Source organism: Globicephala melas, chromosome 2, assembly GCF_963455315.2.
Source record: "Globicephala melas chromosome 2, mGloMel1.2, whole genome shotgun sequence".
NCBI classification, from domain to species: Eukaryota; Metazoa; Chordata; class Mammalia; order Artiodactyla; family Delphinidae; genus Globicephala; species Globicephala melas.
This window is the reverse complement of record NC_083315.2, coordinates 61,085,517-61,109,973: the sequence shown is the minus strand read 5'-3', so window position 1 is coordinate 61,109,973 and position 24,457 is coordinate 61,085,517. Positions and strand designations below refer to the sequence as shown.

General features: G+C 38.5%; 1 protein-coding gene across 2 annotated transcripts in view; it reads right to left on the bottom strand.

The window, feature by feature from the left end:
- NPTN (neuroplastin) overlaps positions 1-14,752 on the bottom strand; it is a 55,790-nt gene extending 41,038 nt beyond the window's left edge. Inside the window, exon 1 of one of the 2 annotated variants that reach the window (XM_060294015.1) lies at positions 14,454-14,752. In XM_060294015.1, coding sequence (XP_060149998.1) covers positions 14,454-14,544 — 91 coding nt within the window. In that variant the 5' untranslated portion in view covers positions 14,545-14,752. The remainder of the gene's footprint in view (positions 1-14,453) is intronic. The other variant, XM_060294014.2, reaches the window with a different exon arrangement.
- Between the last annotated feature and the right edge of the window lie 9,705 nt (positions 14,753-24,457).

The window sequence follows — 24,457 nt, the reverse complement described above, 5'->3', positions numbered from 1 at the left end:
TTTAAGACTCGATACAATTCTTGAGCTTTTTCAGTGACAAATGGATAGTGTTGCAGAATGGTAAGGTGACACTCTTCAGACACTACTAAAAACACATTCCACTCAAATTCTTTCCCATTCTGACTTTAAATAGCTGGTAAAATATACATACCTGTTACTGAAATACAAATGCCAACAAGCTCGTACTTCTGGCTATTTCTGAGCAGTTTTCACTATAGCTTAATGCTGTTCCTAGAGTTAAGAACTACTACTCTGTATACTCTAATGGGTTTTTTTTTCCTTTAATGCTTATCAAAGTTTGCCCTTTCATCCTACAGCTGTAAAATCTGATTTCCCCTAACACTATCCCCACCCTATAAGTGAATTTTAATGTCTACCCGCCACGGAGTAGCAAATTATATGCTCCATGGGCATACATTTCAGAATGTTTCATGTGCACTCCACAGTAAGAGGTAGCCTTGCAGGGTTACCTCTAAAGCACTAAAATTTACCAGCCCACACCAAGTACCTCACAGTTCACAATCAATATTCATTACTAGCTGCCTGCCTGGAATTCTTTCTGCCTTGATGTCCTCAGTTCCTTCAGGAATTAACTTCCTTTGTAACTAGGCCTTGAAGGCTAGCTAAGCTGTTTCTGAGAAATATGGACATTATGACCCTGTGGGGATTAAAGGATTTAAAAAGCATGTTAGAAAAATCTCCATATAAAGAAAACCATTAAACAGCTACTAGGAAAAGCAAAAATACCCAGAAGTCACAATATGCAAACACATGAGCTCAAAAATATCAATCAATTAAGCTAAATTTTGTCTATTAGAAGTATAATAGAATTTGCTACCTCTCTGCCCCTCAAAAGGATTCAAATAAAACAGGACAAAGAATTTAAAAGTGCCAAATGTTTATCTAGAAACAACTGAAGATACCAGAAAGGACAGGACCAAGTAGATATGGGTAAGAAGAAACTAAAGTTGAGATAGGAGAAACTGGGGGTGGGGGTTAGACCTTACAAAAATAATATATACATTATCACTAAAACATAGGGCTCAAAATCATATTGTAGAGGAAAACAAAGATGAACAACAGAATCTGAGGATAGGAACAAAGAAATAAAGCACAGGCATTGCTTTAACCATTTAGATCAATTGTGTTAATTACTAAAGAAAAATGAAAGTTAAAAAAACAGTTTCTGCTGCTAAAGTATGAAAACAAGATGTACAACAAGATGTATATGCCTCTAAAACATTTTACACGAACCAAGAAAATGTAAAGCTTTCAAAACATTCACTGGGCAATTGAAAGAAAATCATACACCAGAGTTTCCTAGTAAAAATCATGTTGCTAAATTTCTAACTCAAGTAACAACTATAAAAATATGTCACTTCTATAGCATAATCTAATTTTGAAGGTGCAATAAAGTACTGCAGTACTAGCAAAATTACCTGCTCCAACGTTACTTCAAAAATAAATAAATATGCTAAATAAAGATCATTGCTCTGCTAAGATTGAAAGCTAACCTCAAAGACTAAGGAGGCTATTCTACTGAAATAGTTTGGAATCCGTAAGTTTAGTGTTACAAGCGTCAGGCTCCAAATAGCTTAAAATGATCAGGCTCCAAATACCTTAAGTGGTAGGTAGGTTGTGTGTTAACCTAAAAATTTCATTTTAATTACTTCCTTGTTTCTGTTAAAATTAAGAAGCAACTAATATCCCCCATATTAGAGATTTCAAATTTCATAACCATTTCACTATAAAGCATAGCTAGCTTTCAAACAGATTAAAAAGTAAACCAAGATAACTGAAAGGATATTAGTGAAGAGAGAAAATCTTATCAAACATGCATCTTGTGTCAGCTATCATGCTAGTTCATTTATGCATGCAATCTCATTCTAACCTGTGAAGGTGTGTATTATTCCAAATAAACAGATGAGGAAACAGAGTAAGAGGCTTGGCAAAAATCAAGACTCCAATCCAATCTCTTAGGCTTCAAAATCCATATCATAGTTCTTTGGTGAAGAGGACACAAAATGCGGGCCCACTGACAGTTTTATTTGACCAGCACAGTATTTTTAAAAGCCCAGCTTTCAGTGTTTTCAGTCAAAGCATGCATTATATTCTCCACTTTAGCAAAAGGTACTTGCCTAGCTCCTATGGTAAACGAGTTTGCAATCCCTGCTTTAATGCATGTCAACAAAAAGAATAAAAACAAGTGAACAGCTGCTCTCCTTGCCTGTCCGTTCCTAGAAGAGGTGTGGCTTTGACCAGGGGTTGTGCCGGGAACTAGGTGCTATAATCCTTTATCAGAGGATACTTACAAGTGCAGACACAAAATGGAGATATTCTCAACAGGTGCTGCTCTGACTTTTATGGAGCATTCTGAAAATTTGTGGGTATATTTTTGGTTAACACAATGATTGAGATAGCATTACCAGCCTTTAGTGGGCTGGGACCAGGGATCTTCAATATCCCACAAAGTAGGAAAAGTCTTGCACAACAAAGAATTGTTCCTCTTCCTACACAACTTTCAAATGACATTCAAGTTGAAAACCTGGTCTGAGCCTAGACCATAGCTCTGTTTTAAATACACCACAAAGTACTCTTGCATGGTTTTAATCATCATTCAACTTTCCAGGAATGCAGTTACTGTGTAAAGTGAGGAGAGATTGTACTTTTGCTTCATTTGGAACTTTACCAAGAGTTGTTCACCTTTTCAGAAAATCACATTATCAACAGCAATGTCACCTGTGATATCTGAGTCACTAGTACAGCACAAGTCTGCACTTGTAACTGTCACATTCCTGGTTATTCTACATATGGACAAAAACAGCAGACTACTTCATTGTCTTCCTGTGTAGTCATGCCTGAGCATTTAGACTGAACTACTGAATAAACATTTTACCAAGTTATTTTCTCCTTTATATTACATTCAAGGGATTATATATATATATTTTTCTTAATAGTGTGCATGTAGGTTAAAACACCTATGAATTTCACTTCAGGACAGCAAAGGCGAGTTACAAAAATGTGTTAATAAAGAGAGGATACAAGAAAGATACCTGACATTGCTTTCTGTCACATACCTGGGGGAGGGAAAGGAGGAGGATGAAGGGTAACATGGTGTCCCTGTAACTAGGTTTAACTTGAGAACAGTACTGGGAGGTACGTAACAAAGATTACAAAAAAAGTCAATACTGACCTTCCCTAGTAGAGGGAGATAATTCAGTGAAAAGGCTAGTCTGGTAACAACCATCTAAAATGCACATTATGATATGATATAGTCATAAAACCAACCCTGAAATAATCTGGCCCTTCTCACTAGAACTTTATTTTCCTCTTCACTTTCCTATGAACTACCAGAGTTGTAGTTAACCCATTAAAAGTAAACACTTTTTAAGTACCAGGCCCTATAATTCAAAGCTATACATACATGCCACTCTACAGTAAAGCAGTTTATAAAGCACTTTCCATACATTATCATCTAATCTCAAAAAAACCCAACAGATTAAGTATTATACTAATTTAAAAAATAGAAACCACAGGAAGTGAAATAGAAACAGAATTCAAGGCTACTGCCAAATCCAGCGCTCTTTCCATGCAACTACATTGCCCCACAAAACGACCTTCTGAACATAGTTTTTATTTACATTTTACATTTACAAGGGTGACAGACTGTATCAATTTACTTATCCAGTACTATTGTCTTCAACTCAGTTTAGGCATCAAAGTTAAACTATACTAATTTTCTAGTTTCATAAAAACCATGAGTTATTTTTAATACTTCTTAAAACTGCCTTAAATATATTTCAAATAAGTATGTTTAAGTATAGTTATGATTATGCTTTATGTTACTTAATATCATTCACCCTGGGGCCTATCACACTGTTCAATTCTTATTATTCTTATAGCCACCTCACCCCAGTCCACACCAAAAGAAAAGAAGGTAGATCTCTTATACTGAATGACTGACACAGTGACATACCTCTGATCAAAGACCTTACAATAAATCTCATGAAACCATGATTTTTTCTTAGTACTGAAATTTAACAATAAAGAAATTACATCCCTCATTCACTTTCCCTGACTCTCTAAATCCGGTGTTTATAATTAAGCAAGTTAAAATTATTCTGAACCCACTAGGAAGAAAAGGGTGTGGTCAGTCACATCTTCATTCATTCCTTTTCTTCTTTCAAGACAAAAATGCAAATATGTTCCAAGCCCCTAAGCAAAAACTAAAAAAGGACAATCCTTGAACCAATAGCCCCAGAAACATCTCTATCATATACCCTCAGACAATAGTGCCCTAAATTTTAAAATATTTTAGGTAAGGAGAGAAAAGGGGAATTGCTAAAAAACAAAACAAAAAGCCAGAGGCCCTCTCCTCACACCCTTCTTGAAAATAGCTTTAATTTTTAGAGAATAAATGAAAAACTTACTCTGTCAAATGTAAGGTAGCAGAATTGAAGGGAAAAAACCATATAGAAATGTGATGTAACCAGAATAAAATAATACTACCCTAAACTACACTTACTCATACAAAATTTTCAATGTAACATGATTTTGCTCATATTAAATCTACTTTTTAAAGGTTTCTTTTAATACACAAAAACTAACCAAATTACAAGACTCTTGGTTAAGTTCTAAACGGAAGGTCAAAACAGCAAAAAAGACATTCTTCTAGGATCACCAGATGTACGAAATAAAAATTCTTCGTTGTTTATCTGAAATTCAAATATATATGGGTGTCCTGCATTTTACCTAGCAACCCTACAGTCTTCGAGCTAATTAAAGTGAGCTCCCGTCTCTACCAAAGCACTGCAGCACCAGCTCCACTCATAAAACAGGCTGGGGCTTTTGTCACAGCAGTATTTTGACTGAGAAGCCTTAAGAGTTAGTCTGGAAGTGCTCATTTCCTGATGATAAGCCTTTCTTAATAGCTAAAATTTACCACACAAAAGAAAAGTCTAATTTCTTAAAGCCAAAGGTTAAACTTTTACTAGGTTCCATCCAGTCTAGTGAATGAACTCTTACAAAGCTTATGCTTCTGTGTGTGAAACAGAGATTGGAAAAATTTCAGTGTAGATTTTTGATAACTAAACAAAAAAGCTGTTTATGAAGGTTACAATAAACAGAATCCTGTTTAAAGTATTATAGGCAGGTCTTAAAAGCTACTTTAATGGATTCCAAAGTTAATCTACCATTTTTCTTGAATTCATAATCATAGAAATTTAGAGTTAGAAACAAACTAATTTCTGACCCTTAAAAACTTCTGGAAAGGGAATGCCCTGGCAGTCCAGTGGTTAGGACTCTGCGCTTTCACTGCTGAAGGCCTGGGTTCAATCCCTGGTCAGGGAACTAAGATCCCGCAAGCTGAGTGGCATAGCCAAAAAAAAAAAAAAAAAAAACTTCTGGAAAGCCCATCACATTTCCTATTCATTCCCATAAAGGTTTTTTCCTCCTCTTGAACTCCTAAATGAGTAATAGATACAACAGAAAGAGATATTCTCTTGTTTTATGAAGTCCCTGTCAACCAGCTCTTTGCCCTACTTATAATGGCTCTAACTATGAGTGACTGCAAATAACTCTATTCTTCTGCTAGTTTCATTTAAATCACCTTTTCAATACTATACCTATGCTTTTCTTCCCAGTGGTCTAGGCCACTGCTCTTTGATACAGCCCATCCATCTTTGGAGACTGCCTAATTCCCTTACTTCATTTACACTGCTACCTTGAAGGTATTAATAGATAATCACATCCCCCTAGTGCTCCCTTTTCCTAATTTTAGCTCCTTCAGGCTTTTCTCCTAAGTCTCATGCTACCATCAATGTAGAACTATCTGCATCTTTTCCTAAATGTGGTTGGAAAGTGTTCGTCATTACTTGGAGTTCAATCCTAGTAAGAAAATAGAAACCATAATTTTGATATGTGATCACTACTTCTTTGTCTAAGGGTAATTCAATGACAGTTCACTGCAAGTTATCTGAAACCTCTTTATACTTTCTCTTTTCCAGCTTCCTGGTTTGCATTAAGGCCATTTATTTCATCTTCCTTGATGAATTATTTGAGATTAAGCATAAATGATATTAATTTCCATGCTGGAGCTGCTTAGCTATTTTTTCCAGGTGCTCCACAATGGTTTCCAACCTGTTAAACTTGTATAATCACAAAAAATCCTAAATTAAATTTAACGTATTCATTCAATCTATAGATTGAAAATTATTTCACAGATAGTTGCCAACACAGTACAGGACATCTTGCCTTTGTTTCCTTCAAGAAGCAATGTCTAAAAATAAGAAAATAAAGTTGCTACTCTAGGATCTTAAACAGGAAAGGCAAATGACTCTTCAGTGATGGTTCTGCTTTCCATCTCTTCCCTTGGCCAGTGTTCAAGTCATTCTGTACTCACCAGAAATGTGTAAGCATTCAGCTCAGAATAAACTGTAGTGCTCCCAGTCCTGTACTCAAGCAATAACTCAAAGGTAGGGCCAGGGAATAATGACTATAAGTGCTAATTTAAAAGAAAGGACAACTAAACATACTGGGAAACTTGTGCTTTGCTTATGATATGCAAATTATTGTAGCTTTCCCTTTTTCTGAAATTCAAATGGAGAGGGGGAACCAATATTATATAAGTAATGGGTAACATATTAATTAAACAATGCTATATTTTCTTTACTAAGGATGACTAATAACAGTACATGCTGATATTACTGATAAATGCCTCGTGAAAGTCCTTATGTTTACAAAAATCATCATATTGCTTCAGACTACATAGTATATAAAAATAAAACAAAACTACTCCATACTTGAAAATGCTGTTTTTCAAACATGAGTTTCATAGCCTGTTAATGAATTATGAAATCAATTTAGAAGGTCACAATGGTTTCCTTCAAATACGTTACAGAGTAAGGAAAGGTATTATTTCACGAAACGTTACATATTTCTGCATATACTTAGTCACAAATAAAGTCTATTTCTTTATCTGGGTCAAGACAAAAGTTTGAAAGCCTTTTGCTAAAGGGCTTTTATATTTTTAAAGTCATTACAACATAATTACATATGAACCAAATTATTTCTATTTTACTAATGTAAGTTAATCCCTAACTAACTACATTTCAGCACCTAGAAAATTTAAGTTTGCAATGTTAATTTTTCAGGTTATTTTTAAATTAATAAGCAGCAAGGATGTGGCTAATAACTGTTGACACATGATGGTTATATGGGAGTTTATTACATTATTCATTCTACTTTCGTACGTTTGAAATTCTAACAAAATGTAAAAAGGAAAAAATAGGAAATGGACCTACCCAATAAGGTAGTATAACGAATAAATTTATAAGCTGAAACTTTGACACTCTGTTTCTAAGGAATATCAATCTACAAACTTGCTCAGATTTAATTCAGGTAACCCTTGGGTTGCCCTGTTCAACTATAATGGAAGGTTTAAAGGTCTTTAACAAATACATAGGGACAGGAGAAATTAATTCATAAACAGAAAGCAAAACTTCTCAAAGGATAACATAAAAATACAATTAGTTAAGTGCGCTTCACTGCCTCTTCAACAGTCAACTACTTTTCAACCAACAAAGAGAACACAAAATATCTACCTACCTGGCAGTGATTTTCATTTCTTAATTGTTTAATTCACACTGGCAATTTTCCTAGCAAGCTTAATATGCTATCTCTATAACAGACACCATTCTGCCTTCTTTGAAACATGAACTACAAGTGTTGTCTGAAGTAAGTTTACAGGCAGTTGGATTTCAAAACAGTGCATGGCCTCAAAGTCAATTTTCCTTAATTCCAAAAAGTTAGTTTCAAAAAATTTATTAAAACAAAGTATTCTCTCTCTAGGCCTTTTAACCATTAGAAGCAGTACCTACCTAAACTGTAAGGTCCATAGCACTGTGTAATTTTAGAACTGGAAGGGAATTTACACATCACGTAGTCTAGTGGTTTACAAATACTATCATCAGGAAGAAAAATCGATGACATAATTTATATATGCGAGCACACTCTCACTTTTTTTTTTAAATGTATCTTACTGCATATGGAACATTTTGCCTTGTTAGTATTCTGTCACAAAGGACATACTGTCTTGTATTTTATATTTAATCACTTTTAGAATGTGAGTATACATTTGGATAGGATTAAAACTATGGGTGCAATTTGGAACTTTGTTTTCTAATAATAGAGCCTTACATAATATACAGAATCCTGACACCTTCAGAGTGATCTCAAATCATCTCATTATATTTCACTGTCTAGTCAATTTGAAGCAATAGTTGGGTGTAACAATAATATAAATCAAGACAAAGCAAAGGGAAGCAAAGCATATCCAAATTGACATACTTCTGGAAAAAACCATAAAGCGTACCCTAAGTTTCCAGTAAATAAGATTATTTAGAAAGAAAGTTAGTCTTTTTTTTTTTTAGAAGGTTAGTCTTAAAACATTCCATAATTGTTTCCAGAAATGCAAAAGAATACCATTCAGTACTTTTTAGTACAAGGAACTTAACACAATATTTTTCCATCAAAGCCGGCCACAGCTTTAACGAAGAGATAAGACTAGGTTTTTTAAATCTGAAACACAACGAAAACGAGAAACAAAACAAAAAAAAACAGTAGATGTGTGAGGAACATCAAATAAATCTACCACTGACTTACTGTATGCAAATAAATGTAGATAACTAGGGGAATACTTTAAGTATTTAGTAAACCCCCATTTCCACACAGACCAATTAAAAGTTCTCAACAATAACGAAAAAGTAACCTCAAGTTAATTAAGTTTGATTAATAAACGTCTATTTTTGCATATACACAAAAGTAAGCAACAACAAAAAAATTAGGCCTACTTTCAATTTTAGACGACATAGTAAACTGGAATTGTACAAATCCTGACTCTTGAATAAACCTGAAAACCATACAATTTACTTGTGTATTCAAGTTTTTAATGTAAATATCAATACCTTTGGAATAATGTTTTTACATAGGATCAGTACAGTATTTTACTTTAAATTCAGTGAGAAGTTTACTTCTATATATATAAGCCTATAAAATGCAACAGTTTATATTCAACTAGTTTTACTGGAGAAGTTTCCTGCTTTCACAAAGCTAATCCTTACCAACTAAAATTAGGAATTCCGGGGGAAAAAAAATCCACAAGAACCTCACAATTTAAAAATGCATTATCTAAGGTGCTTAAAATTAAGCTCCATATCACCAATGGCATTTATAAAAATTCATGTAAAATGATAGTGTTTTGTTTAAAGAGGAACACTGAAAGCAAGGCCGACTGTTCACAGGCAGCGATTTTGCATCATTACATATTTTAATTTTGATGTTCGGATATACTTTAGAGGACCCTGGTCTATTTATTCTTTCTAACAGATTCTATTTTTCCAGATGCTTGTCAAAGGAAGATTCATTCCTCATTCTCGCTTCCTGTTTTTCTCCTTGTACAATTACTATAGCCTTTCTTCTGTCTTTTCTCTTAGAACTTCATTCTTTACTTCTGATCCTGTCCAGACTGTGCTCACTGTAAACAAACTGAATAGACTGCCTCAGAAATTTTTTCACACAATTCACTTCTTCCAAAATTTCTTTGCATAATTTTATTCAAGTTTTTATTGAACATCTCCTGTGTGATATCCAAAACAGTCTCATTCATTATTTTCCTACATGCTTCATTTGTATAGATATTAACACCTTATCTCCTTCCCAAATTGTCTTGAAAAAACACCTTTACATAGACCCAGCAAAATTTCAGATTTTAAATATGAAACATCTTACTCTGAAAAAGTAGCTCAAACTAAATAAATGAAAAACAATGTCCAAATTGACAGAGCACTTTTCTAATCGTATCCGGTATCTCTGCCAGCCCAGTTATTTACTTTTATTAAAAAAATTAAAATAAAGACAATACAATTACATTTTGTCTTTTATTAATGTCTAAAGGTATACTCCACAGGAGGAGAAAATGTTTCACATTAAAACTGTATTAATGAGAAAAATCAAGGGATTCCTTCAAGACAAAACAGTCTAATTTTTCATGAGGATCTGTATAACTCACACAAAGTCAGATCTGTAATGAACTTCAATCTTAATTTATGGTGAATGTTTGGACTGTAGGGTACATTTACATATAAATACTTTTATTGCCTTTTATTGTTTTAAACCTTGGTATACTAACACGTTAAGCTCTGTTATGTCTGACAACACAAAAACCTACCTGCATCTTTTTCTTATTTGGATCCAGGAATCTTGAAAAACAAAGACTAGAGCCCAGGAACACATCCTGATGTTGTAACATGGCCTTACCACCCTGGTCCCCTGACCAATTTCTCATGCCTGGGTGCTTCATTACATCAGTAGTGACACTGTTGTCAGTTGTCTGAGAGTCTGGAGGCTTATGATCTCCTTAGGAAATGCTAATAAATTCCAAGGCAAATAGTTTCTTCTGGTCATTTAAAATCTTATTTGGACTAATTATGTTAAGATTTGCTGCTTGATATTTGGCATGTCATTTGTGCCACAGCTGCTATAGATAACACGTCTTCCATTGCTCATTTTAGTTCACCCAAAGGAAAGATGCACTATCAATAGCAAACGTCTAAAAACATACTCAGGGAGAGAAACTGCCAAACCACTGAAGCAAACAGCACTTGACAGAAAAGAAAAAGATTCATGAATCATCTAATGCAAATACTGGCACTGTTACAAAGCACAATGTTCACAACTATCTAGTATCACCCAAGCAAAATGGTTTCTTAAAATTTAGATCATTAATAAACTCATTTTAGATCATTCGACTCATCTTCTCCCCCTAAACAGTGTTAATTGTCTATTTTTATATTTTCAGTATGAATATATTACATTTTTACACTTCACATTCATTCATCAGTTAACATCTCCAACACTTCACTGTGTGCCAGGCACTACATTCTATTTCTCTTATTCACAACAATGAGATGCTATGAAAAGGTGCTACCTAGCCATGAAAAGATATTTAGTTCACTGAAAGAGAAAGAAAACCATGAAACCTCCCAGACAATTAAATGGAAGTATGAACTTCCTCATCAGAATCTACAATTGCAGAGGCAGCACAGCTGGTCACTTCTATAAAAAAGTTACATAAGCAAAAAGCACAAATCTGGGGCCTTCAAATGGCCTACTTAACTTTTTTCAAGATGACAGTGAGCAGCATTAACAATTAAATGCTTGATATATACATGAAGAAAAATAATTAATAATGGTATTTTTAAAGGATAATAATAGTAATAGATAACATTTACTCACTATAGTAAGCAAACATTTAGTACATATAGTATTGTTATGCTACATATAGTAATGTAGCATATGTTACATACAGTAACATATGTTACATATAGTAACAAGTGTTACATATAGTAAAAACTTACTCCCTACTGAGACTCACTATATACCAGGCAGAAACCTAAGTGCTTTATGGTCATTGTCTCATTTAATTCTCACATCATCCCTAGGGGATGGGCATTATTATAAACCCCATTTTACAGATGATAAAACTGACACTTGGAAGTATTAAGCATCTTACTCAAAGTCACTCAGCTACCAAGAGATGGGACTCAAACCCAGGTCTATCAGGATCCAGAGTCTGTGCTCTTGATCATCATATAATACTGTCTGGTTTATACTTATTCAATTCTAATTTCACTCTAAAGCTTTCAAAGTCTTACCAGGAAGGTTATATTTTAGGACAGTTTTCTTCCTTTAAAATGACACGTTAAAGAGGATTTTACTTGAAACTATGGTCCTACAAGTTTAACTGTTTGTATGGGAAACAAATTCTATCTGAATGAAAAACCCTGAATCTCTATGGTAATGGGTCACAGCTAAAAGAGACCTTGAGAGTCATCTAGTCCAAATTCTTCATTTTAGGAATAACGAAAAACATCTATACTCAGTCTAAACTACCACATAATCCAGAAATACTTCGGTTTGGGGACGTTTTTTAAAAAGTCATCATTTTAAATAGATAATCCAACTTTTCAAGATCATCCAGAGCATAGTATCCATTTCTGAAAAACACTATAAGAAAATACAAACTCCATGACATGAGGTCAGACAATTGTAGAGCTATTACCAATTGAAAGCTTTCATCTTACAGACATGCTATAAAAAGCTATAAAATGGCATCCTTACCTACATGGACTCAAACTCAAAAAAATAGCCATTTCTTCCTTGAATTAAATTTACATTCATTTGGGTCAACTACAAGCTCAGCTTCACTTCACCAGTCATGTCATGTGACTGAATTCAAGCTCATTTCAAGGAAAAGGCTGCACTATGCTGTATTTAGAACACATATCACTGAGAATAGCCAGATGAGTCTTTGTAGGCCCATCCAAAAACCTTGCTTTAGTTGCTAAGAAACTACAATTTCACTGTATTATAAATTTTTGAAGAAGCTATGCCAGCACAGAGATTGAACATGTTGAGATCAAAAATCTCTCACCTATTGTGCCAAATGAAACCTTGCTTTTTACACAAATTGAATAGCTGAAATTAGTATTAGGCTTAAGTCATATTGTTAACACAGACTAAAAACTGATAAGACAAATCAAACTAACTCTACCTTGCCTTCCTTAGTGGCCTCATGCTTTGGAGGAAAATAGGGAAAATACCCAATATGCTTCGTATATCCAATGCTAGAGACAGAAAAATGTTTCCTTCCTGACCCCTGCAGTGATAATTCAAGGCCATGAAGCATACATAAGATTTTATTTATACAATTTGGTATGACACTTACATTTAACTGATGCTTTTTCGATCTTTACTGATATATTTTCACTGTAATCTTCAGCATTTTAAGCCTAGATTCTCCTTAGAATGCTTAACTCCATTCGTTTTTGTTTTTTTTTTAATGAAAGCCATTTTAATTTCAGCTATTCCAACAAGAGTAATTTTAAATTGTTCTAGCATAACAAACAACAAAGAAACACCGAAGAATTAACAAAAGAATTTATAGTTCACTCTTCAGTACAGTCATGTATGAGTTCACCCTCATAAATTTTTTCCTATAAAAATATTTTTTAAACCTCTTAAAGGTTGTTTCCACAAGAGCGGAAACGGGTTCACAATACTTCTAATCTCATCTCTGAAAGATCAATTCAGCAGCTGAATTGTAACACATACCTTTAACAATCGGAATCTTTTTTGTCTAGATCCCCCCTCACCATACTTCCCCACCATTTCTCCATCTTCTCTAAACAGCTTCAGTTCAAAACCCAATTCTCTCCTTTCCACTGTATCCTGCACATATCCCAGGGACTACTTTTATGTTCCTCAGAAATAATGTCTCTTCTGTCTTGAAACTTTTCGATCTTAAAAACCCACTTCCTCCATCTCTCTCTCTCTCCAGTGACTGCTCTCAATCCCACCACTGCAGTTTCAGCTGTGTGTCCCTGCCTTCCCAGAGGCCCCAACCAATATCAAACAGCACTTGCCAAAACTCTGCTCCTCCCTTCCCTAATATATCCTCCACACTGCAAACCAACATTACACCCCCGGCTTCCTGCATTTTACTCCCTTCCCTTATTTTCTGTCTTACCCCACCCCCATCTCTATAGCCAGAAACCCTTATTTCTATAATAAATAATTCCCCCTACCTCAGTTTCAACCCTTTCTCCCCATCCTCTTCTCCTTTTTCCTCTCCTTATTTAGAAACTCCTTCTTGCTCTCCCAACCACTACCCTAGAATGCCCAACACTCCACCCTCCTTAGTAAACCCAGTTCTCTTCCCTCATCTCGTTTAGAGCCACTGCTGCTCCTCTTTCCAGATCCCCTACTGCAGTCAACCCACTATCTTGGCTTTCCACCCACCTTCTCTCCACCTCCACAGCCAAGGCTCCCTGATTCTTTACCCCCTCCTTAAGGCTCTAGTACTCTGCTCAGTATTCTTCAGTACTCCCTTCCCCCCACGTCGCTCTTATTTTTAAGGATATCACCAGTCTTACGGGGCCCCAGTAGAACCCTGGACGACCCCAGTGACCCCAGTGTTCTCTTGGGGAGCCTGACACCACTCTCCGTCACCTTAAACACAAATGCCTGTCTTGTGCCGCCTTTAAACGCTGCGCCCCCTCCTCGCCGCCCCCGCTACGCCAGCTCCTCACGTCGGCTTCCTTGGGGTCCCCTCCCCGACTCGGAGCGACAAGCCCCAAGACGTGGAGCCTCTAAGTCAACAACACCTCAGGCTCTTATCGGACGCCCCCACCTCTCGGATAGGCACCTCCGGTTCTCACACCAGCGCCTCTTCGAACTCCCGACCGGCATCTGCTCGTCTCGGGCCCGCAGCCCTCCAGACTCCGATTGCCGGCCCCCCTCCCCTGGCTCCACCACCTCCTCGGGCCCCGAACGGCCCTCTCCGGCCGCCAGCTTCCCTCAGCCCCCGCCCGGCCCGCCCCCGGCGCCCCGCTTACCGTTCTGAGCGGCGCCTGGCCCTGGGAGGAGGGAGCCAGAGACCAGCAACAGCGAGAGGGCCAGGGCGCTGGGGAGCGACGAGCCCGACATTCTCCCTGCAGAAGACCGAACAGCGAACGGGCCGAGGCCGGAGCCGGGGCCGGGGAAGGGAGGGGAGGGAGGGAGGGGGCGGGCGAGCGCTCGAGGGAGAGAGCGAGGGAGGCAGCCGTGGCTCGGCTCCGTCCTTCCCCGTCCTCCTACCGCCGCAGCGCCCAAGCCTCGCGAGACCTTCGCTCCCGGCCGTGGGCGGCTGAGGAGCAACGGCGTCAAGGCTCGCGAGAAGAGGCGGTCTCAATCGATCCTCCTGCCCCTCGGACTCCGCGTTCCCGCCCCTGCAGAGGCTGATTGGCCTAGCGCGAGATAGGTCACGTGCCAGGGACGCCTCTGGCCACGTGACGGGGAGAGGCGGAGCTCCTGTTCTCGGCCCTGGGGAAGAGAGAAGTCTGCGTTCTGCTTATTACTCTGTGAATGCGGGGAGCGCACATAAATAAGAGGAAGCTTTGGGAATATATTTCTCCGCCCATCCTGCCTTTCAGTTGTTGGAGCTCTTGGCTGCAAAATTTAATGCAACATGGGCTCTTTTAAGCCTTCCTCTCACTGTTCCCTATCAAAGTCCTGCTGTTTCTTCCTTCTGGACTTTGACCTTAGACCCTCTACTGGCATGTGGCTTCAGCCTCCCATTTTAACCCCGTGTATTAACCTTCTAGGCTAAATGATGCACTCCCCGTGCCTGGTATTACCTTGTGCTTTACTGCCTCTACATCTGCTCCCTCAGCGTGGAACGTCCTCCTTTTCCTCGCCCTTCTATTCCCCCTCCCCCATTTTGGCCTTATTTTAGCTACTTAGAATCTCAGGCCTGAAGTTCAACTAGACTAATTGTTAGTTAGACAATCTAGGCACTAAATTCTACAAGGAAGTAATCTTATATGAAGAATCTTCAGAAGCATTTTTGTGCAGCGAACATTCATTGAGTACCTACTGTGTACCAGGTTTTCACATCCGATGTGAAACCTGCATGAAAAAGTGGTCCCCACTCTCACAAAGTTCACAGCCTAGTTTATCAGAGGAGGGAGGAAGAGGACAAATGACTGCATAGCAAAACGACCCATAGGAAAGGAGCCAGCTGAGTGCTCCGGCAATGTGGTCACAACTGTTTGCATGGAAGTTTGGGAAATGCCCTTTTTCAGGGTATTTTTGGTACTACCCTGAGCGCCGTCAATCCTTGGTTGGCAAAGGATTTCTGTGGCTTAGCTCATCGCTGACTCAGAACAGACATCTTGGGGAGTGTCTGCGGAGTGAAACTGAGAGGAATCAAGTAAGTAGTCCTGGTGACCTGACTCAATTCGAAGAGAAAACTTGAAGAACCTAGAAGAAGGAGCATTCACCATGACCCTCACACTCTCAAGCTAAAGTGGACTCAAGCTTTCAACATGAACCAGATAGCTGATGGTTCCAGACTGAGCTTTCTAGCAAACTACAGCTATGGCATGTTGTTGATTGAAATGAAACTACATCCTTCAAGACTTCAGGTGTGTGAGTGACAAAAAGGTTGGCATGTATCTTTGGACAAAGGCCATTCTGCAGACAGCTCTGGATGGAGGGCTACAGGGCTGCCTGTGGTGGGACCAAGATTTTCAGCTGATGGAAGCTTCAGTCGGATGCAGCCATCCTGCCTCATCATCAAAATCCCCATTTGGTTAGGGGTCCTTACAACAAGGAGTCCTTACAAAGTGATTGTGCTCATTTAGTGGATAGGGAAGCTGAGGCTGAGAGAAGCATAAATTACCCAGGGTCTGAATGGTTTTGGTAATCATTAATACCAAAAACTTTGGTTTGCCTCCTTCTAGGCTCATGGCAGGAGTGCCTTTCCTTGTCCTCTTGAAGTTGGGAGTGGCATGTGACTTGCTTCCACCAGGCCAGTGAAAAGTGACATGCATCATTTTCAAGCAGAAGCATTTCATGTCAGTTGCAGAAACCATAGCATACTCTTTTCCCTGCATGGTGATCAGTGATTATGATCACTGGCATGTGTCAAAATGAAGCCTGGGTCCCTAAGTTAGCACGATAAGCCCAGGCCCACCATGTACAATTGGTAGTGTCTGTTGACTTAAGCTACTGAGATTCAGAGGTGTTTTCTCCTGCATAACTTGTACTATTCTGGTTAGGGGTAAGATGAAATTCAACTCCATCCCACTACTACCACCACCATCTACTAGCTGTGGCTTGGACAAGTGACCTGTCTCTCTGGATCCTATTTATCTGTCAAATGATGCTAATGATAGTACATACTCAACTCATAAGATTATAAGAGCAATAAATGAGTAAATGTATGTACAATGTTTAGATCAGTTTCTATTTCATGTAGACGCTCGAATGTTGATGATAATGATAATAAATACTGTTGCTGCTGCTGCAACTTTAACTCCAGCACTGTGCTCTTCCCACTACGTCATGCTTCTTACAAAAAGTGATTCAGGAAGAAAATTTTAAGTACAATGTTACCATCAACTCTCAAAACCTGCAGTTATGAGGAATCTTTTTACCTAGAAGAAAACGTCCTCAAATCCCATGTGCTAGTAGCTGTACTTTTAGACCCCCTTTTAGGGGAAAACCAAAACCTCATATAACTCAGTAACTTCTTTAAAGGAACCTAAGAATTTAAATTTTTTCTCTTTTTTAAGGTTTACATGCACTTAAAAATCTCTCTACAGTTAAGTGCAGCTGTGCGGGAGGATGGCTGAGCTCCTTGTAATATCTCATAAGATCCCTTAGAGGTCCTCAGTGGTCAGGCGGAGACACATTTTCCTGGCCTCCAGGGACTGCTTGGAGGTCTGGCTTTCCAGTATTGATAGTGCCTCCTGGTGGCAAGACCTGTAATAAAGCATTCCCAATTGAAAGGCTTTCCTGTGTGGGTTGGTTGGTTGGTTGGTTGGTTGATTTGTTGGTGTGGTTCATTGTCTTTGGAAGGATGCCAGTGAAGATGATAGTAGTGTTAATAGAGTTGACTTTGAACTACCTTATGGTTTCCCTACTCCCTCCTCTGCAAACATCTGCTCCTTTGAAGTTCTTTGCATTCAGATATACCACCCTGCTCATCTTGATTGCTGTCATCTGACCCACCAACATAATTTTTTTCCCTGCTCCTTCCAACTCTTAGCACCATCCTTGAACTCTATGGGTGACTTCAGCATCCATGTTGATGATCTAGTCAATACCCTAGTCTCTCATCTCCAAAAACCTACTCAACTGAGCCACCCTTTCCAAGGTTACACTCTCAACACCCTAATCACCCATAAAAGGCTCCATCTTAGGAATATGAAAATACAATACCTCACTGTCCATTTACCCTCCTATCCTTTCAGTTCCATGTGCTAGGACCCCATTTGCTGTGATTCTTCAACCTCATTGAGACCTCTAATCCATTAATCCCACAAATTCTCATTGTCCATTCCTCATTTCCTTTCTGGTCCAGTTTAGAGCCCAAGATTCATCATTATAATCGTTTCCTTACCCACCTCTATCTCTGATATACTTTCCTGGAGAAACCACAACCTAGTTAAGCACTACACTCTGAGATGAAGTTTCACACCCTGCACCTGAGCAGCTGAATGTTGCCCGAGAAAAAAATCACACAGACAGGCTGAATGACATCATTTTAAATTCATGGTCTCAAACCTCAAATCTCAAACCTCAAAACTCAACACCACCCAGCAACCCTACTCTTTCATATGAGGTAAACATGAATTTGCAATTGCGATGGTCACATGCAAGAAATGCTCATTTCTTTCACTTCTTTAAATCAGATTTAATCCATTCTGAGCACCTTTTGGCCAAGATGACAAGAAATTCAACTTTGGTCATTATGAGCCTCCCTCCCTACTTCCCAGAGTAATATGAAATTCCAAGGGTTTTATGCAGTCCAGGACATTACTGGTTGTTTGGTCTGGACTTTTTTTTTTTTTTTTAAGTTCACTCTGGTTGCTGCTGGTGTGTGCATGGCCCAGACCCACATGATCCCTTGAAGGTGAATGGTTTGGTGCTTCCCACCACCTCCCTCACCAGCCTCACCCTACACCCCACTCGGTTTCTGCTCTTTGTGATTGCTGTGCTCCTTCTCACCTTGGAGCTTTGCACATTCTGTTCTCTTCGCCTAGAATGCTCAACCCCATCCTCTTTACCTGGTCTACTTCTCATCCTTCAGATGTCAGCTTCAAATCGTCCCTCCTTAATATGAAAATTAAAACCATAACGAGATACCACTTCACGAACACATGCAATTTAATAATTTAAAAAAAAAACTGACAATACCAAATATTGGTGGGGATGGAAAGCAACTGCAACCCCCATACACTGCTGGTATGCATATAAAAATGGCAGAACTACTTTGGAGAACGATTTGACAGCTTCTCATAAAGTATATGTATCTAATCTGTGACCAGGAATTCTACTCTTGTATCCCCACTGCCCAAGAGAAATGAAAACATATTTCCACAAAATAATTTATACAGGAGTGTTCATAGAGCTTTATTCATAATACCCAGAACAGGAAACAATCCAAATATTCATCAACAGGTGAATGGATAAACAAACTATGGTATATTCATACAATGGAGTACCACTCAGCAATAAAAAAAAAATGAACTGCTGATACATGCAATAAAAAAATGAACTACTGTTACATGCAATAATATGGATGAATTCAGAAGCATAATGCTTCTGAGAAGTGAGAAAGAGAAGTGAGAAAGAAGAGAAAGGAGTGAGAAAGAAGTGAGACGCCCCCAAAAAAGTATGTACTATATGATTCTACTTATATAAATTTTTACAATAGGCAAAACTAATATATGTTGATAGAAATCAGATCAGTTTCAGTGTTTTCCTGGGAGACTGACTAGAAAGGGTCATGTTGGAATTTTCTAGTTATGGAAACTTTCTATATCTTGATCTGGGTGATGGTTAACATTGGGTGTACATTTGTCATTGAAATTATACCTCAATTAAAAATGTGCAAAACAAAACCGTCCCATTGTCAAGGAAGACTTTTCTGGGGTCCATAACTCAATTAAGCCTTGCTATTGTATACACTTATTGCTCCATTTTCCTTTCTTTGATATCACTTGTCACAGTTGGGATTTTACTTTTATTTATGTGGTTATCTGACTCACATCTGGCTCCTTTTCTAGACCTCCAGGAGGAGGAATCCATGACCGACTTGTTCACCACTGAATATCCAGTGCCTAACACAGTATTTGGCATGCAGGGGGTATTTAGTGAATAGCTCCTGAGGGAATAAATGAGTTACACAGCTGGACCCAGAATCTGAGACTCCTGACTCTCAGTCCAGTCCTCGTTCCACTCTACCATCCCAAGGAGACTCTAGCAATTGCCAATGATAGATGACCAGCCCTCAGTGCTTCCTTTCTCTGTACCGTTAAAAATTGTTATCAAGCCTTGTATGATGGGTTAATTTAACATATCTCCATATCCAGTCTCCCCATCTAGAATAACCTCATTATAACAACCTCTCCTCATTATAACAACCTCTTATATTTCACAGCTTTTCACAACTTACAAAGCGTTTTCACATTAGATATCCCATTATTTCACTTGATCACCAAAACTCCATTTCATAAACAAGATAATGGAGGCTCAGAAAGGAGAATGACTTATTCAAGATCCTCAATTGGCAGGTAATAAAACCAAATAGAATTTGAACCCAAGTCCTTTGGACTGCAAAGGGAAAATGCTGAGGGTGGCTGTCATCATCTTGAGGAAGACAGTCTCCTAAGATGACCCTCTTCAAACAGCATGAATCATATCTGAAGATGAAGCAATCGCCTTGGGCAGGGTCTGCTGAGGTTGGTATAAGAATGGCTCATCTCCTGGCCAGGAGTTTGGAGTGCTCATCATTTCTTCAGAAAGCGCTTTGGGTACCATCTCTACTATGACAGCCAGTGCAGGGATAGGACAGGGCAACTTAACAGACAAGTCAGGCTTGTGTTAGAGTCAGGCTTGTGGGCTTTTAGGGGCTAATATCAATATATAACTGCCTTTTAATCCCTGCTCAAGTATAGACACAACTGAGACAGACATAGGAGTCTGCATCCCCCTTTATTTTATATATATAAAATATATGTGTACATATTTATATATAATTATGCATATAATATATATGTATATAAAATCTCTGGGGCTGTATAATAGTGTATATATATATATATATATATATATATATATATATCTCCAGGACCCATCTTCAGAGATTTCGACTTAATTGATCTGTGGAGAGGCCCAGCATGTGTTGCAGTGTAATGCACTCTAATGTGCTGTAATGCCCTGCTTCTCAAACTTTGATGCCCATTAGGTCACCTGGGAACTTAAAAAAAATCCCAATCCCTAGACTGCACCAATTAATTCAGAATCTCTGGAGGGGAGACCCAGGCATCGGTTTAGTTTTAAGACTCCTCAGGTGATTACAATATGCAGCTAAAATTAAGAACAGATGCTCAAATGCAATCAAAAAATTTTTGAGTATGCAGCAGAATGATAAAGAAGATTGTTAAAACACAGATATCTGGGCCCTACTGTGTTGGGGGGGCTGTAGCTGGCTTATTAAATTAAGAAATGCAGATTATGACCTGTGACTGAGGAGGCACAAGCCACCCACACAGGGGCAGCAGGCAGCTCCCTCAGCATCTGAGCTCCCACTACCCCAGGTAGTTTTGATTGAAGGCACAGTTTCAACATACTGACGCAAAGGAAGTAAAGTTACAAGGTTTAATACTCACAAATTCCAGAAACAGGGGGTGGGGGGTATGATGAGCTGGAGGAAGGGCAGTCCTCCATCTCAGGTCACAAGGGAGCAGGAGATAGAGAGCACGGCAGCAAGCACCTATTACATATAAGGTGATTGGGGTAGAGGTCGCTAACTTTTCTTGGGCTCAAATCTAAGTGGTTATTTTTTTTCTTATTAGTTATTTATTTTATACATATTAGCGTATATATGTCAGTCCCAATCTCCCCTCCCCCCTGCCACTTTCCCCCCTTGGTGTCCATATGTTTGTTCTCTACATCTGTGTCTCTATTTCTGCCTTGCAAACCTGTTCATCCGTACCATTTTTCTAGATTCCACATACATGCTTTAATATACGATATTTGTTTTTCTCTTTGACTTACTTCACTCTGTATGACAGTCTCTAGGTCTATCCACATCTCTACAAATGACCCAATTTCATTCCTTTTTATGGCTGAGTAATATTCCATTGTATATATGTACCACATTATTTTAAAAGGTGCCCTGGGAAAAGCAAAGTGGGAACTTGTGGCGGGCATCCTAAACTCAAGTCCTTATCTAAATGTCCAGACTCTGGGTGTGAGCACAGTTGTTATACTGTAAAATGCTTAGATGACAATTCAAAATAGCTGTTTTCTCATCACACCCACCCTCAGAGTCAGTAACGGGGGTGGGTCGCTGACAATTTGCATTTCTAACAAACTCGCAGGTGATGACAATTGATGCTCTTGGCTTGGAGACCACACTTTGAGACCAGTCCCTCCACAAAGCAAGGCAAAGAAATATTTCCTTCATCAGTTGACACAGCGATGAGGAAGGCCTGATGTGATAACTTTCATCCCTGAGGGTCCATGGGAAAATAATTATGCCCAAATCAGCCCAATTAGCCTACATGTTGTTTAAAAGAGGGTTAATAGGGCTTCCCTGGTGGTGCAGTGGTTAAGAATCTGCCTACCAATGCAGGGGACACAGGTTCATGCCCTGGTCCGGGAAGATCCCACATGCCATGGAGCAAATAAGCCCGTGCGCCACAACTACTGAGCCTGTGCTCTAGAGCCTGTGAGCCACAATTACTGAGCCCACATGCTACAACTACTGAAGCCCGTGTGCCTAGAGCCCGTGCTCCACAACAAGAGACGGCACTGCAATAAGAAGCTCACGCACCGTAAGGAAGAGTAGCCCCTGCTCGCCGCAACTAGAGAAATTCCACGCGCAGCAGCAAAGACCCAATACAGCCAAAAATAATAAAATAAATAAATTTATTAAAAAATGTAGAGGGTTAATAGGTTCTGATTTTAAAAGGGATAGAGTCTGCAACACTGTAGCTAGCATCAGAATGCCCAAGTTGCTTCTAGGTCGGTAATCTTCCCACCATTGGGAATGAGCTGGGAAACTCATTTCTGGTGTTACCATGTTAATGATTAATTATAGTTGTAACAGCGGTGTCTTCTTGGTATTGTCCCTTTCTCCTGAGAAATGTTCTGATCCACATGGCTCTAATCAGACCACTTTATTCTTGCGAGACCCTTTTCCCCTGTTTTGTTCAAGGGATGTCACCAGACTCCAGCCAGTCCACTCAGAAGCCCTGGGAAGTTTTTTGGATTAAAATTTAGGAAGGTCAGTCTCTCTCTCTTCAGTGATCTAAACTATGAGATATGAGACTTGAGGTGTCAGTGGCCAGAAGTCCTTCCATGTGCAAGAAACCAGTCTGCAGAGAGAGGATGAAGCTGACAAACAAGAAACAACGATGTTACCTTTCCAATGTGAGCTCTTCAAGGAGAGGCATTATTTACTGTTTTATTCCCCAATGTCTGGCATAGTATAAATGGCACAAGGAAGTGTGTCAGTAAATGTTGTAGACGGTTTTATTAAGGTATAATTAACCGACAACAACCTGCACATATTTAAACTGTACAATTCGATAACTTTTGACATATTTATACACTGGTGAAATCACCACCATTCGTCACCCCCAGAAGTTTCCACGTGCCCCTTTATAGTCTGTCCTCCCACCTCTCCCCACCTGCCCCCCAGCAACCACTGACCTCCTCTCTGGCACTGTAAGTTTGCTTCTTCTAGAGTTTTATATAAATGGAACTATGCAATATGTATTATTTTTTGACTGCTACATAATTATTTCGAGATTCACCCATGTCGTTGTTGTGTGTCAATACTTCATTTTTTACTGTGAGTAGTATTTCATTGTATAGATAAATCACAATTGGTTTATCCATTCACCTGTTGATGAACTTTTGGGTTGTTGCCAGGTAATGCCTATTACAAATAAAGCTGCATGAACATTCATGCAAGACTTTGTATGGACATATGCTTTCATTTCTCTCGGGTAAATGCCTAGGTGTGGAATGATTGGGTCATATGGTAGGCATGTGATGAACTTTGAAGGAACTGCCAAACTGCTTTCCAAAGCTACCACTACGTGGTATTTTTGTCAGGTACAAAATTCCAAATTGAAAGATTTTTTTCCAATTAATGAAAGATGTCATTGCATATGTTCTAGTTTGCATAGTTTCTGATGAGAAATCTGTAATTCTTGCTATTTTCCCTCTAAACATAATGTGTCTTTTTGTTTCTGGATGCTATTAAAATTTTCTCTTTATCACTGTTTTTTCCAGCAATTCAATTATAATCTGTGTTGCTGTTTGTGGCTTTGTTTTTTATACTTGGAGATCATTGAGCTTCTTGGATCTATAGGTTTATATTTTCATCAAATTTGCAAAATAAGCCATTATTTCTTCTAATAAGTTTCTGTCCCTCCCCTCAGTGCAGCTCAAATTATACCTATTTTAGATCACTTATAGTGTCTCATAGGATTACTAGGCTCTGTTTATTTTTTCCCCCAGTCTTTTCTTTTCTCTATATGCTTCATTTTGGATAGCTTTTGTTGCTTTCTCTTCACATTTGCTGATCTCTTTTTTTTTTTCTGCAGTGTTTAATCTGCTCTTAATCCAATCCTGGACAGATTTCATTTCAGATCACTGTGTTTTTCATCTCCAGAAGTTTCATTTGGATCTTTTTATATTTTTCATTTGTCTCTTTATTTTTATATTTTCCTTTCCATGTTGAACATATTTATAAGATTTAGAATAGCTATTTTAAGGTCCTTGCCTGCTAATTCCATCATCTCTGTCTTTTCTCGGTTTGTTTCCACTGATC